Genomic DNA, 19,134 nt, shown 5'->3' on the forward strand with positions numbered 1-19,134 from the left:
GGGTAGAGAAGGTAATCGACCTTATGGCAAATATACTCCGTTTCAAGTTGAAACGGCGCTCGAATCGCGGGTGCACCTGATTGGTCGGCAATTGAAGGATTTCCGAACACTCCGCGCCGACAACCAATAAAAAAATTCGACGCTGCGATATTAATAATCTTTTTATTAAAAATAAATAATCGCGAAATAATATAAAATAAACGATAATAAAGTGGTAAGGTAAATTAATTAATTAATTAGAAAGAACGACTTGCTTTTTCAATTTTTAATTTTCAAAATTCATCTTTATTTTTCATACTAAATAGATACAGATTTTCATAATTTTTACATCATACAAGTTCTGCTTTTGCTAGGCAATTGAATTGTTTTTACTTTTCGGAATTAAAAGACTTCGACACTCCGCTGTTAGGCCTGATCGGCGCGCCGTTGTTTATGCCTCGCATTTTTCCCTCGGATGAAAAAGGACGTACGCTGGAAAGCAGATATGGCGAACGTAATTTTAAAGTCGTGTGAGTCGAGTTTCACATGTGCCGCATATATGTACCGCGCCGGCCGGTTGCCGATGACTGATTTCCCCCCCGTTCTCTCATTCCCTGTCTCTGTCGCCTAGGGTTACGTACGATAGCCGTTGTCGCAGCGGAAAACTTCATATCTATTTCTGTGTACGTACAGTCCTCAGTACTCCGTTCGCTTGCGTTTGCTCAAATTACGAGGAAGGCCACCGGCGAATAATAACCGGCAGCTGATAACGAGTGATTACGTAAATTATCGGCAAGACGAGAGGGGTAAGCCCAATTCCAGCACTAGTAGGTTCTATCTCTCGCAGTTTTCGACGTTCTCGAATCTTCTTCCGACTTGTTCCGACTCTTCGCGTGTGCTGATCATGGTTTTGTGCACTCTCACGTCGAGTAATGCTAGCTTTGACTATTATAATTAGTCCCGACGAGTGAATTACGAAACACGACGAAACCGGTTTTGCCGCGACCGGGAATCGAGACGGAACCACCCGTCACTCGCTGGTTTTCTCTTCAAACGATCGCCGATAGGTATAGCAAAATGACGCTACGTCGCAGAATCTGCGCCTTTCTGATCCTTTGTTTCGGTACAGATTTCGCGATTTGTTGTCAAACCGGCTCGATTCTCGCTCGCCTTCCGGCGAAGACACTTCCGGTGGTACAGTGGACTGTTTTGATTCAGTTTCGATTGTTCTGTGGAGTGTAGACGTATCCATTGTATCACCAAGTGTTTTATTTGCTTCGTTTTCTCCTCCGATTTTCTAATAATTATTAATTCTTTTTTTTATGACGATTGATAATAGATATTGCTTGCAGGAATTACATCGGTAGTAGGAACACGATTGTTATCATCTATGGCTCAGGCTCTGCAAACTCACGAAGTTATCCCAGATGTTGTGGATAAGGTGCCAGCCGGTGTTCTAAATGTCACCTATCCTAAAAATCTCACTGTTGAGATTGGTAAGGTACTCACTCCGACCCAAGTCAAGGATGAGCCTACTGTTCAGTGGGATGGAGAAGCTAATGCTTTTTACACCTTGTGCATGACTGGTTTGTATAATTCTGTTTTGTCAAGGACTTAAAAATGAGGGAGTTTGATTCATAATTTTTAATGTTGAATAATAAATTTAACACAGTTATTGTTTCAATCTTATATTAATTTTATTAGTATCTTTATACATAACTTCATAGTTTGACAAATTAATCTATTTTTGTGCTTTACTTCTTGTTTTCATATTTAAACAGATCCTGATGCTCCAAGCAGAAAAGAGCCCAAGTTTCGTGAATGGCACCATTGGCTGGTAGGCAATATTCCTGGATCAGATGTGTCTAAGGGAGATACTCTGTCCGAGTACGTGGGCTCTGGACCTCCAGAGGGTACTGGTTTGCATCGATACGTCTTTCTTTTGTATAAACAGCCTGGAAAACTGACTTTCAGCGAAAAGCGTTTAACCAATCGAAGTGGCGATAATCGCGCCAAGTTTTCTATAAAAAGTTTTGCTGCTAAATACAATCTCGGCGATCCAATCGCTGGTAATATGTATCAGGCAGAATATGACGATTATGTGCCGATTCTCTATCAGCAGCTTGGCGGTTAATTTTGTACGATACACACTGATAAGATACATTATCATGAATTTCTACTTGTTGAATAAATGCAAATAAAATTAATACATATTTTGTACTAGTATAAAAAGTAATAAAATTATAATTAAAAGCATAATCTTTCGTTTTAGGTTCTAATCAAGCGCCTTTGTTTAAATTTAAAGCTCACAATAATCACTACATCTTGATTTCCAAAATTATTTTATTATAATAATCGTAACATTATTTCGGTAAAACGTAAGATAACAGAAGAATAATGTATGTTTCAAATATGGCAAAGGATTCGGATTATTCCCGAAAGATTCTATGTTTAACATCCCAAATTCTCTATATGGTTTATAACATTTTACACTCTGTTCGTAATTTTAAATATGTATTCGATTACACTCGGGTATGCACGCCTTATGTAATAATAATAATATCAAAAATCTTTTCTTTTAGGTATAATTAATAATTATACTTGTACGGCTACTACTATCATTCTGGGAACATTCTCCAATATTTTGTCGATATACTTAAACTATATATTATATATGTTTAAAGATATTTGCATTGTGTGCGTTAGTGCGTATTTAATAAACGTGGTGATTAGTTTTTCACCATTAAAAAGTTGCAAAAATCGAACGCAAATAAAATGCACAAAAAAAAAGGAAACAAAATAATCTTAAAGAAATTAAATAATTTGATATTTTTACATTCAATCGAAATAATTTACCAATATTATTTTGTCTGCTAAATTATTTTGTGTTACAATTTACATACATTTTAAATAGAAGATATAAAAAGAAGAATTTTTATTTATATATCTATATTATATTATTTTAAATCAACAGTACATAAACAATATAAATAATATTGCATCTATAAGAAACTTGCATATTGCTTTGTTAATAAAAATTATGCCTGATAACAGATATACAGAATGTTTGAAAAATATAACAACGCGGAGCATTCTGTGATTGAGGGAAGCTCCTCGAACGCGTGTGTATACGGCGAAACGTAAGGAAAGCGTAATTTAGCATTAAAAAAAAAAAGGGATATTGTGGTTCATTATATTATTGGCCACCTTCAATATTTACTTTCTCTTAACAGATCCCTGTTACTACGGCTAATGCTGGCAAGGATGCCGGGGCTTTTTAGCGGCGGTGTCTCGTCCAGGCGGTTCAGGTGCAAATTGGAGGTATATGGCGCGCGGACCGGTGCGTCTACGCCGTTTTTGTCGGCCTCGACGTTAAAGCTCTTGCTGCGTGACAGCAAGGACCTGTAGGTACGCTCGGGCTTCGGCGGTGCCTGTAGCGTGCTGTATGCAGGCGACACGTTCACCTTCGACGACGTGCTTATAGTATTCTTGATCGATATGTTGATCATGCTACTGTGCTGACCCTTCTTGCCGGAAGTACCGTGTCTCCCGACGTTCGCCTGGTGTCTTCTGGTCTGCGAGCGGGCTGATTGCCCAGAATTGGCCGAGTGCAGGCTCCGCGGTAACGTCTGGGTGGACCGAACATATTCCTCTCTCACGTGATCACCGGTCAGTCTGCTGGTGGACTTGCTAAATCTGCCGAGGGAGCTGGAAGCGATGCTGAAACGCGGTCGTTTCCGAGGGTGATTGTCGAATCTCGTCGATGTGTTCATGGCGACGATCGAATGAGTCTACTGAGCCGACATACACGCTCGATTCCCATGCGTTCCCTCATGCAGCCTTCACCCAAAATCGAAGCATGGATTCGCCGACTTAAAGGTACCCAAGCGGCCCGATTTAGATGTTCACGCTTTGGTTCCTGAAGCTTGCTCAACTAAGCGCCGTCTTTGCAGCTTGAACGACGTAAGACAGTGAGTTTACCGTCTATTCACGATGACAGATTCTGACCGTGAGACAAATTTTTACTGACAAATAAGAAAGCGTGAAATATCTTTGAAATACTATGTCATTCTCTGATCAAACATTTCAACATGCACAGATAGATCTGCAGAGTGTCTCGAAGTCATAGACTCCTCGCGTTTTCGATTTACAATAAAAATCACCATCGTCCGTAATTCTTTACCAATTTTCTTTACATATCTTTAATTTATATATACTTTAACGTAAATAATATTTTAATTAAAAAAAAAGAATTGTTATCTGACCGTATTTTATAATTTAATTCACGAATAATTACCTCATGAACTTTAAACTCTTCAAATACCATTGATTAAATCGAAAAGAAAATATAAGAAAAAGATAGAAAATTCATTATTTTACAAGAGACACCACTGAAAAGCAGATATGGCATTTATTGCGACGAGCGGCGACGGCGGCTGGCGTACGTGACTTCCCCCTCTCTCGGCCGCCGAATGCGGGGAGGTGTAGTGGGCCGCGTTCCTCCTCAGTCCTCTGTGACCGATGATCCGCAACACATCTACGCGCGCGCTTTGTGTGAGATTCGACGCACACCACGCCAAGATCACGTACGCTAGCCGCCGTCGCAGCATCACGAACGCCATTCTTTACGGTGAGTACATACAGTTGTTATAAAAGATATTTCAATAGCAAGCGGGATGATAATAAAAAGAAGCAATATCAATCACAGCGCAGTCTAATTTACATAGGGGAGAACTGATCAATTAAAATTTGTCTCGCTCTCATTATACGTGTACGTCGAATGTCGAGTGCTTCGATTACCTGTGCTCGGAATCTACGGCAATTTTACCGGAGCTGCGCAGTCTTCCGTGTCGTAGCCGGTTCCCGTCTTCGTCGTACCCCTTTTCACGGCCGTAGATGCTACCTCCGAAAGGATCCTCGCCCAAATAGTACCTCTGCAAGGGCGGTGGCGTAGACTCGCTGCGCTGCCACTGTTCCTGGACACTATGATCCGTTCTGCCGATTGTCTTTGTGATTTTACTCGACGAATTAGCGTTTCGTGGTGATCGCGGGGGTCTCTCTGGCGGTTTATTCTCCGGCGTGTCTCTTTCACTGACGAAGGGAATGTTTCTGTCGATCACGTTGTATTGCAAATAAGTTGGACCGTTGTCATCGGTCTGCGTCAGTTGCGAAGTTGAGCCGCCGACTCCCCGTTTATTCTTTCTCTCCGTACTAGCTGAACGCAACTTACCGACCAGCTTTCGAAAGGACTCACCGATCTTATATTTAGCTCCGTGACCTATAATTTTACATTATCATTCAATGACGAGCATTTAATTTGCAATTAGAATATTTTTTAAATTGATTGCCTCTATGTTAGTTCATTGTGAGAAAAGACTTGCCCTTTGACGTTCTTGAACTATCCGACTTTTTCTCATCACGACCGTTCATCGGCGATTTCGGTGAGATCGATCGCGATCTTGAAGTGCTTCTATAATCGCATTCGGGTGTCTGTGCCTGAACGTCGCGATTACGACTCTCCCAAGTTCTTTGCACCACGTGTACCGGACTTGAAGTACGGCCCAGCTCGTTCGAGCTGATTTTCTCTTCGGACTTTGTCCACTGCAAAAAATTATAATTTCGTAATACAAGATATCGAAACATTTAATCCCAAGTTTAATCCCAACAGCAATATAAATTAATTAATAATTTAAAAAATTTATAGCTAATTATAGTTTATTATTATGTTACTTGTTCTTTCGATCTTCTTCGTCTCGGCGGAGAAGGTGTACGTTGCCGTTCTTCAACAGAATCTTGATACTCTCGTTGAAACGATTCGTAAGTTTTCGAATACGATGATTCAACTTGATTTTTCTTATGCCCGTGAAAATGTCCATTAGCTCGTGGAGATTCTACGTATCGAACTGGAGAGTTTGATCGTACATGATTTTGCTTCTCTATATGGAATAAATTAGACACATGTTATATCAAATTATCTTTTTTTTTTATTGCAGAAAAATTGTATATATATATAATTTTTTTTTTGTACCTTTCCGTCGTTCTGACCATTCGCTGATTCCGTGAAAATATCCCGAAGGCGAATCCGGTTCTCGATCACGCCGCTGATTACGACTGGAGCTTACATTCTGATAATCGCGCTCCCTTGGTGCACAGGATTTCATGGTGACATTGATATAGCTCGTGTTAGTGCTGGTAGGAAGTGGAGAATCGTCGGCATCGAGGGACCCGTGGGAAGAACGCGAATCGCTGCCGAAATGGCTTTCCAGCCACTTTGAAGTTTCGAATTTTCTCGCCTCGTCCTCTTCCTCGAGGTCCAGCGGTTTTTTCGTCAGAGCATCTTTTCGAGCGGCATCCGAGAAGCCTGTCATAAATAGCAACAATTCATTATCTCGAAGAAAAACGTTTTCATTGATCAAACGTGATAAGGGCACAGCGGTCTTGAGAACGGATAAACTCGGTCAGCTTACTTTTCAGATTTTATACTTTAGTGCCGCTTAGGATTATCAGTTGACCATCTGATTAACCATTCGTAAACATGTGGAACGTGGCGATAGAAAATAGAGAAAGGCAATGTACCGGGATACTTATGAAAACGAGTCGTCCGCATGCCCGTCGGTGATGGTGACCAGTCGCCTATTCGTTCTCCTTCGGTTGTCTCTGCAACGTAGCGCATTTCTCGGCCGACTCTCTCGCCGGCCGAGATGTAGTCCACCACGTCTTCTTCCCTCTTCTTTACATATCTCTGCGAGCTCTCCTTCTTCGTTTCAGAGGCGTCGTCGTCGTTCTTTCCGTCGTCCGGTACCTCGTCGTCTTTTATCTGCGAAGCAAAAGCAATCCACCTTGCGATAATACGTTGATTATCGATATTTCATTAAAAATAAATCTTGCGCATAGTTAAACGTTATCTAATTCGTGAAAATGGCGAGAAAAATCCAAGTAAGAAAGAGAAAAATGACGAACGAGAATGTATTAACCAGTTTTTGCCGTTGCGACGCTCACCTCTTCGTGCTCGACCGTTCGCTTCTTCTCGGTAACGATTAATCCATCAGCCTTCAGTTCCTTTTTCTCCAAGGTCTTCTCGGTGTCGATGACTTTGTTTGACCTAGTGGTGTGCTGAATGACACGGGGACCAGACTGCGCCGCCAACTGTTTCGAAGATTCGGCAAGAGCGACTCGCAAGTCACCCTTATTGTTACGCACCGCCTTCTGATACGCCTGGAAGTCAGGGTAAATTCACATTAATCCGCGTCAGACATTCGTGTTACCGTTTCCGCGATAATAATCTAAGTGGCATGTAGATAGCGCGTTATCACGATTATTTTCAGACCTTAATTAATATCCATTTGACGTGCAAATAGCGTTTCGCTTATTCGAATTTAATTAAAAAAGAAAAAAAAAAAGCGACGGCAATAAAATAATTACCGGTCACGTCTCCCTCTTAAAATAAATAGCACTCGCGACATCGTTCCGAGAAGACAATACCGAGCAATCTATATATTTTTACATCGCTAGATACGTTTGCGCGTGTCATCGGGCGAACAAATTAAAAATTACGCAAAAGTGCCGATGACGATGACGCGACGCGACGCTCCGGCCTCCGTCGAAAAGAATGAGACTCGGAATTCGTGCACGCCGAGGACGATGACGAGCATGACAAATCGTCGCGGTGCGCACCAAGAAAATTATCCGCCGTTGCGACACTACTTTCAATCGAGCCCGTGTTCGATCTGCCTGCGAGCAGATATGCGTCGTGCACTTCGGAGCAAATCCGTCCAATTTCGATGCAACAATGCGATTATGTACCTTTGTGCGATTATCTCGTTACGGAGACACGATACGTCCCCGCCGGTACGTCGCGTCCAATTAGGTTAGCTCTTTTTCCGCGAAGCGGTCGTCCCGGCGTCTCTTCGCGCGAGGACGACTGGTCCTGCCCGACGGCGATGGAATCCCGAGATCGCGAGGGATCAGAACCGCAAGGTAGACGCGAACGAAATTCCGCGGGGGGGAGAAACGACGGCACCTCGCGCCGATTCCGCCGACGAGGACTGAGCCGAGGGGACACTGTCGCGGCAGGATTCGCGGCCGGTCGCGCCCGCGGTCGAGAAACGTGCGGGACAGCTGCCCGAGACTGCGGCTGCGGGCATCTCACCGCTCCTTCGTCGCCATTGGGTGAAGGGAAAACAAAATCGAGAGATCATCGACTTCCACTTCTAGAGATCCCTTTCCCTCTCTTTCTCTCTCTTTGTCTCTCGGTGTCCGCGATTTCCTACTCCGTCGCTCTCACCCGTTCGCTCTTTTTCTCCGTCTTTCACTCGCTCGGCTCTCTCTCTCTCTCTCTCTCTCTCCCTCCGTTCGCCGTTTAACTCCGTCCTTACTTCGTCCTCTTCGTCCCAGAACGATTCGATCTCCACCGTCCTGAATCGTTCATGCGCGCGAGAGCGTCTCCTCTCGCGTAGATACCTGTTGCTCGTCTTTTCGCAATCCAAGTACTCCTCTCCCGGTTATCCCCGCGAGGTTCGCGAGACCTCCTTGCGATTTACGTGGATTGCACGCCGTGTAGATTAGAATCAAAAAAAGAGCGAGAGCTTTTTTTTTTTTCCCTACATCCCGAGCTATTCTTGGTCCTGTGTCTATCCGCACTAGTGCGCTGAACGTACACGGTTTATTATAATATTCAGAATGCGTCACGATCTATCGCAATTACCTCGTCAAGCGGTATAAGCGTCGGACTAACGTTCTTAATTTAACAGTCAGTGATTAGCGTCGTCAATCAAAGCGATAATGAAACAGCCGCCAGAAATTGACGTGTTACTTGACAAATAAATTGACAAATATCAATCATTATCTTTTATCGAAAAGTTAACGAAACAAAGAAAACGGCTTCTCGGCCGCAAAAACGATTCGTAAGAATTTTTTTTTTTAAGAAAAGGAAAGGCCGAGACCTCCCATAAAGAAATATCATTCGAACCGTGCAGCTTTTCTCCACAGCTTCGTAAATGATTTACGTAACAACGTGAATATCTGGCGCCGCGCTGACCGAATAGCGCCGAGGTGAGGTACGTTGCCTCACGCGAGCTATCACACGAGCAGCGAGACAGGGACGAGTCTTAACAGAATAAGCCTGGCGCGACCTTTTCGCGGCGCGTGACGTTGTGAAAGAGAATGCTCACACAGCCGTGTTCCTTCTGCGGCACGCGCAGGTGGAATTCAGGTGGTGGGTGTGTCGCGGGTGCATATATACCTCGTCTGAGATATCTCCCAACTGCTGACGATCCTCCGTCTCGAGCCTCTCCTCGATCTCCTCGCGGCTCCTCATCACCGTCTCGTTCAGCTCCTTTTGCACGATGTTACCGCCATTTCCGGCCACAATACCACCTGCCGCCGGCTGCCAGTCGACCTCCCGCGGCTGATCCCCGGTCGTGCGTCTCTAAACACCGGTTCGCGGACCAGTTAAAAGCACGTTTCCTTAGTACGCGCGCAGTACTACAAAGGATACCGATTCTGATACGCAAATGTATGCAGAATCAATGAACAATGGACGTGTGTCGAAAAGAGGAAGGAGATTCTGGTGGTCTCATTACGTCTCATGAAAATTATTACGGGCCGAGACGCTCTGGAATTTTCTCGACCACTACAAAGGGGAATAGATATCAGGGAAGAATTGAGATGTACGCTGAGAGGCAGATATTGGCGACGGCAGCTAGCGAACGTGACTTTAGCGTCGTGTGCGTCGAGTTTCTCATGTACCGCGTGTACGTACCGCGCCGGCCGGTTTGCCGATGACCGATTTCTCCCCGTTCTCTCATCCCCGTGCCTCTGCCACCTAGAGTTACGTACGCTAGCCGCTGTCGCCGCAGAAAAACGCCGTATCTACCCTTCGGTGTACGCGTAATTTAACATTGCTGAATAGATAGATCTTGGGAATTCGTGATTATTTACGTTTATTATTAAAATTTGTCTCATACTGCACTTAGTTTCATCTAAATTTATAAATATGCGAACCTCCTGTGTCGTATGCTCCTGCTGTTCGACATCTTCGGTTGTGTTCGTGGTGACAAGGGGTCCGGAATCGACGACGACCTCGCCGTCCTCGAGGACGACCTGCCGCTTCACCCTCGTCTCGATTTGCCGCGTGGTGGTAATTTCCTTTTTCTTGCGGGTCTCCCATTCCTCTGAAAAAACGAAAGAGGGTATTTTTTTTTTTTTTAGGCCGGCTCGCAACACCGTCATTGTTTCGCAAAACTAATTTCTCAGTCCCGAACAAACGGACATAAAACGTGGATGATGAGTCGACAATGGTGCAGCGAAAGGTATCTTTTGTGCCTCTGTCGTCATTCCTGTCAATTATCGCGCCTTTGTAGGCGTTTAAATGAACGTAAAAACAGTTATGTGCTTAGGATAAACAATTATTTTCAATGTTTGTCGAATAGAACAGACGAAACCGCCTGCAAAGAGCATCCTCTAGGTTTGATTTGCTTTTTCAAAATGTCCAGTCTAGATATCTAATCTTTTATTTAGACGGCGAAAATAAGGGTTCGGCAGGTATTGATTTGAACTGTTCAAACATCAGGAACTCTTTGGTCGAGTATCTTTTAGTGTGGTAATTTCTTTTAAGTTAGTGCACCTTGAAGAGTAGAATATTATCTTCCAAAGTTGTAAGATTGACAAAAAATATTTTTAGCACAGTAAATTTTCTTGAATAAATTGGCTGTGTATCAAAATATATCGTTTCACACTTATCATGTGCAGTATGATTACTGTTTTTATTCTACTGTTCTCATTACGTCCACGTTAATAGTGCTGTTTCAATAAATTCTCATTCTGCAAGTTGGTCGCATGAATAGCGGACAGATGACTATTTCAACTCGGAGAGTAACATTTATGCGCGAAGAATTTACCTTCTTTGATTAATGCCACGGAGTTCTCAGGGTCAACCTGAAAAAAAAAAAAAAGAAATAATATGTATGTAAATCTTACGAGAGTCGGAGAAGCGATTTCTTTCGGCTAATAACATTCCGGGAAAGTTACGTATCGCGAGAAGTACGTTTACCGCAAATAACTTTGCGGTAACCGCTTTCTTACTCCATATTACACGCGAATAAACTCCTGACCGACGCCGGGCAGATTCCGATCCGATGGGAACGTTAAGATCATTCGCGAGATCGGCCCCGGATGAGTAAACGCGCGAATAATTCGTGGAACATTCTGCTCCAATATAATTACGCGAATCAATCGAGAATAATTTAGTATATTTTTCGATCAAGCGTGAATACAGGCGCGGGAATGTAAGCTCCGAAGGAGAAACGCGTGAATATCTGAGAAAATGCATTACGAAGAGGTCGGAGAAAATGTTACTCACGAGAATAGAGGAGTGGGTATTCGCCGGTGGACGGGCCTCGTATCGGCGTGTCGAAATCACCTCCATCATTCGATCATGTCTGCTACGTAGTTCTGATGCTTCTGTCGGCTTGTCTGTTCTGTCATTACGTGAAAGAGTGCAGCCGCCAAATCATAAGCAACAACGTTTCCGCCCACGCTCCGCTAAAATCAAATTAAAATGCTAATTAATTTACAAATTAGAAAACTAGAAAATAAAAATATCAAGTAAACAATACAGTCTACAATGCGAGCTTTAATTGATTATTATTTAACGCAAGATCAATGCTTGTACTTTTTTTTTTCTTTTTCTTTTTTTCCGAGGGAATTAAATCCGATATTGCATACGTCAGATCTCTCGGTGACGCTGAGAACGTCACTGCACCTTCAGCGCAGAGTAATACGGAATTCGATTTGAGATATTAGTCCTGCCGTCGCGAGCGCGCCATCCCTCTTCTCATTCTTCCGCTACGTCGACGCGCTTGTGAGGAACACGCAGCTCGCGGACCTACAATAATTCATCTGGGAGCTCTCTCTGCGTAGAGAGAAAAGCCGAAGGCCACGGTGGCACGCGGGCCTGTGGTCGCGACCACCTCGATATGGTACGCGCGATAGGATATCTAGATGGCTAAAGACACCATGGCCAGTTGCTCTATGCTCTCCATCAATGGCGTAAGTTAGAGATTCCTAATTCATGGTCTTCTTACAGCCTGTCGCTTGACGACCAAATGCTCGCACTGCGATATAACCGATACTCAAAACCAGACTCCAGCTTAAAGATCTCGTGAGGATCGAGTTGTCCATTTATCCGAGCGGACAATTAGGCCCGTAATTGGAGAACGATTAAACTCTCGCCATACCTCTTGTGAAAATAATTCCGAATAACTGCAACATAAAATAATAAGATAGAATAAACGTGGCGCAAGTATCTCTCAATATTATACGAGATTTACAATCTTCGATTCTAGTCAACATTGATTAGTATTAATGTATGCAACTCGTGCGTACTATTTCTGTAGTATTACACTGTTCTAATTATATCAGGCACTGATATACCATTGGGTTCAACTTGGTCGTTTCAATCGTCGCTCTATCATGCAGAACCTCGCGATCCGCGTAATTTAATCAGTTTTAAAAAGAGCTTTGCCTACGCCTCTGAACACTTGCGTCCTTGCGGTTGGAATTACGCACGCGTTCTTTCTACCTCGAACTATGAGCGGGTATGTATAAGTGTTTGAAATTTTTTTTCTCTCTTTTCTTTTCTACCTTTAGGATCCTACGGTCATAAAGTGTGGTTTTGAAACAACCGCGCATTACATAAATGTGTTTAATGTGATTTTTAAGGCTCCATAAGGATCTCCGCGGTGTGTATACAAAGTTGTCGTATAATTTCTTAATGCGCTGTGCGATGCCTGACTTATTCAGCACCGCCAATTACGAGTCCTTTAATTGCACGACGTTACGATTACGACTTTTGTCATGTGGCACATTTAATTACGCGGGAGAAAGACTCGCGATGAGCAAGTTAAATTTTGTAGTAAATTAAATTATTCGGTAGGTATTCCACGCGTTCGTCGCGTCGCAGGCAAGTACGGCCAAGAGAGATTATTCCATAAACATATCTAAAGATCGGAATTACCTTTTACATCTCTGTTTCTCTACCGTCGCGACGAAGACGTAAGCGTCACGTCAATAAAAACGTTTCGTATCTCATGAATAGATTCTAAGAGACTTAGTATGCACTTTGCATTGACAACATGCTTCTTTGGTAATCCGCCGTACAACCATGTCGGGATCATCTTATTAAATATGCACGTGACGTCAGAGATGCGTCAGTGCGTAAAAGCGAATAACTCGAAAAGTCCGTGACATTTACGCACTTTGTCTAGAACAGGATAAACTAGCAAAGAAACGGTGAAAGAAAAGAATATATATATAGAAGAAATAACCATCCTTGACGACAATTAATGAACCATCGAATTGCGTCTCTTAATAGAAAGCGATAATTTCAATCCTCTCACGTACGTTCGCCATCCTCCAAATTGTCAATTAATTCGTTTTCGTATCCTCGCGAAGGCAGACTGTAATAATTACAGACGGACGCATCTCTCACACGCCCGTATCTGTTCGGAAAGTCTACGTCGACGAGATTTCACTAACGTCTCATTAACTTCGGGCCGCTTCTGAAGCCCCGGATTGCCGGCGTAAACGCGGCACGGCACGCACGACGGCGGATTAATTTAGCGTTAATCGACAGTGGCGAGACTCTTCTTTCGTTAAATAGATCGAGGTGAAGCGAGCGCGCGGAAAAACGTTTAAACCGCCGGGCCGTACGGCGGAGCGCGTTCGGTAATTTCAACGCGTAGCCAAGGCGCGCGGAAACCGCGTCGATTTGAGCGAGAGCGGCTAACAAGTGGACGACGACGTGCCGGAGCACGTGACCCCGCCAAGGACGTCGCCATTTTGGTTGAAAATACAAGGCGGGCGCATTCGATCGCGCTCGAATCCATTTTAGGACCGCGCGACACTGACGATCTATCAACGAGCACCTTGGCTTTCACGCCAAATACAGCCTGAGGCCGACACTCGCGGCGACCGATCGTTATCGATGGACCGGCACACGTTCGCGGCGGAAAGCACGGCATTTCAAAACTGATAAACGCGCATTTGTCGAACGATCGAATATTCATCGTGTACTGGGAAGATTCTCATCGCTCCTGCGGCACGGGGCTCGTTATGTAAGAGGCTGACAATGCCACTCGCGTAATATTCACAGCGGGGAAAAGCCGTTCCCCGATCCTTTCTCGGAAATGCGAAATGCACGCGCGTGTCGGCGCCGCGCGTGAAAGAGAGATCGAAGCGTAGGACGTTAGAGCGAAGAGAAATTTTCAGATGAAAAGTAAAAAAAAAAAAAAAAAAAGAGAACTATGGGAACGCGCGAGCGAAAAGAAATGTCAAATTGTTTACACTCACCCACGCTTTCCGCGGGTTCACTCCCGCGCGCTTTTCCTCGCGAGCAGTTGGGAAGTCTCCGCAGGAATATCGACGCGATCGCGGGATCGATTTTCGACGCGTTAATCAAATTGAAGAAAGTAAAAGCGCCCGACGAATGTTCCTCGCACTGCGAACAATTTCTTTTTTAACTTTGATCCGTCGAGGCTCCTCGGGGGAGATGATTCGAAAGACAAGAGATCACAGGCGCAAACGAGCGCGTTACTTACGTCGCGCGGAACGAAAGTACTCGCGAGACTCGCGCTGCATGCTTTCGCGCCAGCGCTCGCGATACTGTCCGGCCGTCGAGTACTCTCTGACGGATCCACCTGGGGCATTTCAGGCTCGAGTCTAGCAGGTGAGGCGCCCCAGAATGCGTGGTTACCGCTGTAGCAGCCTGAAACGCTCTTCCAACGCAGCCTCTCTAGAAAGACAAATATAGAATCCGGTCATCCGACGCATCGTGTCACCGAGTCGGGGGTCCATGAAAGTTGAACCTTCTTCTTTTCCAAGGACTCCTAAAAAGGAACATCAAAAAAAAAACGTTACACGTTAAGTGGACCAGCTCGCTACGAAAGTGCAAATAGTAACCGCGAAAGTTGCGGAATAGGAACACACGCGCGATTGAATAATTTGTTGTAAGAATTCGATGTGCTTACGATATTTCTGACGAGGTCTCTCCTTTTTTTTATCTGCTCGCAAAAGAAAAAAAAAATAAAATAACGACAGATGTTATAATCAGAGAAAACAAAAATGTTTCTTTTTCCTTGGTATAATAAAGTTATATCGTAAGGACGTCGAACGTCAATTAAAAAATTCTTTTACGGACGAAACAACTTTTCTAACTTATGCCGAGACTGTCGGAGTGGAGCATCGAGTAGTAGGAGGCGAGGATTGACGGGGCAATCACTGCAAACAACAAGCTCGTACGCGACAACCGAGTGCACGCCCGAATGGATAAACAACGTGTACCTCTGCCGCGAAGGCGTTTATACAATCTGAGATATCGCCACGTGGAAGACGGAGATTAACGTTCCATTAACCCATTAAAACCGGCGGTTACCTTGAGACCTCTTCGAAGCACCCTGTTACAGAATAATTACGCCGACGTCTTTTGTCACTTTCGGGATACTGAAACTAAGCGCCGAAGGTACCTAAAGTCGCGGCATGTAGTTGCGAAATATCGAAAATGTCAAACAAGCGGAATCCGGGGGTCCTTCGCGCGAGAAGGCATTATCAATTCTCCGCGTTGCGTCAGAGCGATAAAAATAACATAGAAACATTAAAGTCTGCGATACATCCGGTCTTGGAACTTAATACGGCATCGTGTAATTTTAGAGAGATACCAATACTGCAGTCGAACGAAGGAAGAGTAATAAAATTCCACCGGCGTGCAATAGAAGTAATCTACTTTGTGCTTTAGAGGCCGTCGAATGTATTCGGAGTACGCTTCTCCGCGAGGTGCGCGCGACGTTTCGAAAAAGTCTCTCGATTTAACCGCGTGACTTCCTGCTACGAGGTCTCGGCCGCAAATATCTGCGGGTTTTTAACGAGGCGTCCTCGGGCGCCATCGCGATAAGTACTTTTTGACCGCGCGAACGTACATTTTCAGAAGCTCATTCTTAGCGCTCGAGGTCGTTAATATGCAAATGCATGCGTTCCAGCCGAGCGCCTTATACCGCGGCATCGAGTTCGGCACGTGAAGTGATTCATTCACGGGTCATACGATCGAAAATACGGCTTCCACCGGCGTTCCCCGCGTTACCCGCAAGGCCGGCCTGAAATGGCGACGGCCGATCGCTCCTGATGATTAATTAGCGAACGCGAGAGAGCATCAGCGGACTCCCGCCACGCTCTCGATCATGATCCGCGTCCAGCGTTCGCGCGATTACGACAGCGGTCGAGCGAATGAGTCAACGATATGACGATCTGCTCTATTTGTCGCGGATAGTGCCTCGGGATCATTGCCGTCATTAGCTCTTTGAACGAACGCGGTTTATTATGCGACGGCTCATTTCTCGCGTCGCCGGAGATTACGCGACACATAACAATGCTTTTCAATCTCCCGGAGACCTCCAACTGGGAGTGAAGGGAATTTGTCGGCGCTATAATCTTCAATAGCATTTTTTAACGATTCGCCAAGTTTAATTCACTTGACATTCCCGAATTGATTATCGCCCGTTCTCATCTACCGCTCGGCGCACGTCGGAAAGCGGAGAAAGCTCTGCCGGCGCAGTTCAAATGATAAACTCGCGGATTGTTCCCCGATGAACTTTCATCGATAAGTTGATTGAGCGTATAGCCGATAATCGGTGCTAATGTATGCAAAAGTAGCGCGATACCATCGGGATGTTGTTTGCATTGGTGTACCGTTAGCGTACAAATCGACAATGAAAAGCCCGAAGACTACGAAATGTATCTATTACGGCGCCGTTCTCTCCATTTACGATCATAATTTTCTCGCTTTCCTTGACGGTGATCCTACTCCGCGCAGCCGCGGCAAATTGTACAAGTAGATCTCGAAGTTATGGAGACCTTGGGACCAAAACATGCGCATTAATCTCGGGACTAGGGCATAATGCGTTCGATATATTGGGAAAACGGTGTCAATGTCAATATATGCCGAACGCCGTGGGCGCATTAAATCGCTCACCGTTGCGGATTTTCTGACAGATCCTTCAGATTAGGTCTTCCTCGTGACCATCGTGTCCCGAATATTGGCCGATTTCTCCGTTGAATATGCATTCCTCGTAACGTAGAAACTTAACTCTTCGCAGTTATAACTACTTGCGCAAATAAACCTGAGGTTTCAAATATTTCTTTCTTAATTTCACCTAATCGGCTGACAAAAAAAAATAACATAGATATCGACTCTACCTGAAACATTAAAAATGTCAGAATCTTCGCACAAAATATATTACGAGTAAACGGGTGGCTCGAATGATAAAAAATTATGAATTATTACAAAGTAATAATTACGATACCTACTCGAGTTCTTGAAGAATTACGTAAGACTATCGTAACTTATTGAGGCGAGTCCGATGTAGGGCATTAGGTTAGGTTAAGTTAAGGCGAATCGTGTCCTTTCGGCATCGAGTAGATTTAGCGCCTCTGTGTTATTTAACGTCTCCGACGTGACGGGACCTTCGGAATCAATTTCTGCGCTCGCTAACGACGTCGGTCCGCTCTTTTCCGGGGCATCTCGGGCGCGCACGTAAGAGAGTCTGAAAGTCACGACAGGTTTCACGTATATGGATTTGGAAGAGTGCCGATCTCCAAAACAGGCCGCGCGAAATGGCCGCAGATCGCGAAATAGCGCGCGCTTTCGCAAAAGCGTAATTGCTCCCTCGAACTGGTTCAAAGGAGGCACGTCTCCCCGGGTGCGGCCCGAACGCTCGGCGATGCGAGAAGATGCGATCGCCGGCGTGACGTCACCCCAGTCCGGTTTGCGCGTCCAACGTCCTCGTTCGTCATTTTAAGGACACGAAGCGAAGTTTATAGCGCAATTGCAATCGTCATGCGGCAACGATTGCATTAATTGCCGTTCTTATTCAAAATGTTTCTCGATCTCGTAATGCTGCGAACAATCGAACGGCCATATTAGAAACACTTTGAAGCGTTATTTGAGCAAAAACCACAACGGAATCTTTATGTTGTTTCTTAGTCTTGACAAATTTATATATTTCGTACGAAAATACTTGATCGTTTTGTTAACGTTGAGATCTCCTTCGTAACTTACCCTCCTCCTTTGTACGGAACGACTGTTTCAACCGTGCGATCTGGAAATTTAACGTTTCCTATCGCGGCAACGATCACGTTACGATCTTAATCGATGGAAATGAGTATCGCGAAGGCGTTTGAGGTAGTCGAGAGCTTGGTCGTTAATCCACAAGATGTCCGTTGACTGCGGTAAGTTCGCACCTAGACCTCCCACGATTCCCATTCACGGCACGATCGCATTGAAATTACGCGCCGTGTCGTGCATTGAAAATCGATACCCTTTACGCGAGATACGTGCTGCCACCTAACGACTTGGATTTGCATTCAGACGTATGGAGAACTCGGCGTTCCTCGTCTAGAGGAAGAAGAAAAAGTTACTAGCCGAGTTGGAGGACGACGTGCCAAAGTTGTCGAGCACCGCGAAGGGTAGCAGAGGGGGTGAAGGGGCAAAGACCGATGAGGAAGAGAAGAAAAAAAAGAGAGAGAGAGAGAGAGACTCCGGCACCTTGACGAGAGAGCCCACGAGTGCCACGACCCCAGCTACGGAACATAGGGTGATTCTTCATGGTGTAAGTCCGTATCGCGTGCCTGTGAAGGTTTCCGTTTGTGCGCGTGCACCGTCCGCGGAGTGTAGGTACCGTAGGTAGTACGCCATATTCTCTGAGCGGCGCGACGGAGACGAGGATAGGCGGTCAACCAGACGGATGACAGAAATGCACAGCCGCGCGAGTGCTCGGCTCGGCGGTGGACGTGGACAACATCGGCGGCGGATTAGCGTAGTTCGCGCGTAACACGGGGCGTGCGGTGCCTTTCGCCGTGGACCACGATTGCCCTCCCCCAATTCCCTCGCACGTCTCTCGTCCATATCGTGGGAGGCGCGTTGAATCGGCAGTAGCAGCGGAGTACCGTCCCGACAACGGGCTACTTGAAGGTGTTCGGCGTGTAGCAGGCGCACGGGCGAGTGCCGTCGGAGCGACGAAGATGCGACGACGCTTGTCACGCGTCAACGTCCCGTGACACGCGACGACGGTGACGACGTCTCTCGTCACGACATCCCGCGATACGTGC

General features: G+C 45.2%; 2 protein-coding genes across 13 annotated transcripts; one reads left to right on the plus strand and one right to left on the minus strand.

Moving 5' to 3' along the window:
• Positions 1-625: 625 nt before the first annotated feature.
• LOC139112052 (protein D2) lies at positions 626-2,238 on the plus strand. Of its 4 annotated transcripts, none has more exons than XM_070672838.1 (3): positions 626-785; positions 1,332-1,565; positions 1,761-2,238. In XM_070672838.1, the coding sequence occupies exons 2-3, from the start codon at positions 1,370-1,372 to the stop codon at positions 2,111-2,113; spliced, it is 549 nt and encodes a 182-aa protein (XP_070528939.1). In that variant the 5' UTR covers positions 626-785; positions 1,332-1,369; the 3' UTR covers positions 2,114-2,238. The 4 variants fall into 4 exon arrangements, with proteins under 4 accessions (XP_070528939.1, XP_070528941.1, XP_070528940.1 ...); XM_070672840.1 differs by having other exon boundaries at positions 773-908; XM_070672839.1 differs by lacking the exon at positions 626-785 and adding an exon at positions 906-1,046.
• A 66-nt stretch (positions 2,239-2,304) lies between these two features.
• On the minus strand, positions 2,305-18,128 carry Chas (chascon). 9 transcript variants are annotated; one of them, XM_070672795.1, is made up of 13 exons: positions 17,000-18,128; positions 14,329-14,864; positions 11,339-12,240; positions 10,878-10,914; positions 9,982-10,151; positions 9,221-9,406; positions 6,979-7,194; positions 6,556-6,796; positions 6,008-6,340; positions 5,710-5,915; positions 5,361-5,580; positions 4,780-5,257; positions 2,305-3,699 (listed from the first exon to the last, which is right to left on the minus strand). In XM_070672795.1, exons 3-13 carry the CDS (start codon positions 11,405-11,407, stop codon positions 3,189-3,191), a joined length of 2,667 nt encoding a protein of 888 aa, XP_070528896.1. In that variant the 5' UTR covers positions 11,408-12,240; positions 14,329-14,864; positions 17,000-18,128; the 3' UTR covers positions 2,305-3,188. The 9 variants fall into 9 exon arrangements, with proteins under 9 accessions (XP_070528896.1, XP_070528897.1, XP_070528900.1 ...); XM_070672796.1 differs by lacking the exon at positions 17,000-18,128 and having other exon boundaries at positions 14,329-14,476; positions 14,577-15,530; XM_070672799.1 differs by lacking the exon at positions 17,000-18,128 and having other exon boundaries at positions 11,339-11,520; positions 12,063-12,240; positions 14,329-15,530.
• Positions 18,129-19,134: the final 1,006 nt, after the last annotated feature.

This window comes from Cardiocondyla obscurior, linkage group LG26 (assembly GCF_019399895.1).
Source record: "Cardiocondyla obscurior isolate alpha-2009 linkage group LG26, Cobs3.1, whole genome shotgun sequence".
Taxonomy (NCBI): domain Eukaryota; kingdom Metazoa; phylum Arthropoda; class Insecta; order Hymenoptera; family Formicidae; genus Cardiocondyla; species Cardiocondyla obscurior.

Excerpts from the sequence above, each read along its gene's own strand:
- Chas (XM_070672795.1), bottom strand. The coding sequence starts at position 11,407 with ATGATGGAGGTGATTTCGACACGCCGATACGAGGCCCGTCCACCGGCG. Across the intron at positions 10,915-11,338 it reads ATACCCACTCCTCTATTCTC|GTTGACCCTGAGAACTCCGT; the intron begins GTGAGTAACATT and ends TTTTTTTTTCAG. Across the intron at positions 6,341-6,555 it reads TCGTTTTCATAAGTATCCCG|GCTTCTCGGATGCCGCTCGA; the intron begins GTACATTGCCTT and ends TATTTATGACAG.
- LOC139112052 (XM_070672836.1), top strand. The coding sequence starts at position 1,057 with ATGACGCTACGTCGCAGAATCTGCGCCTTTCTGATCCTTTGTTTCG. Across the intron at positions 1,103-1,331 it reads CTTTCTGATCCTTTGTTTCG|GAATTACATCGGTAGTAGGA; the intron begins GTACAGATTTCG and ends TATTGCTTGCAG. Across the intron at positions 1,566-1,760 it reads TTACACCTTGTGCATGACTG|ATCCTGATGCTCCAAGCAGA; the intron begins GTTTGTATAATT and ends ATATTTAAACAG.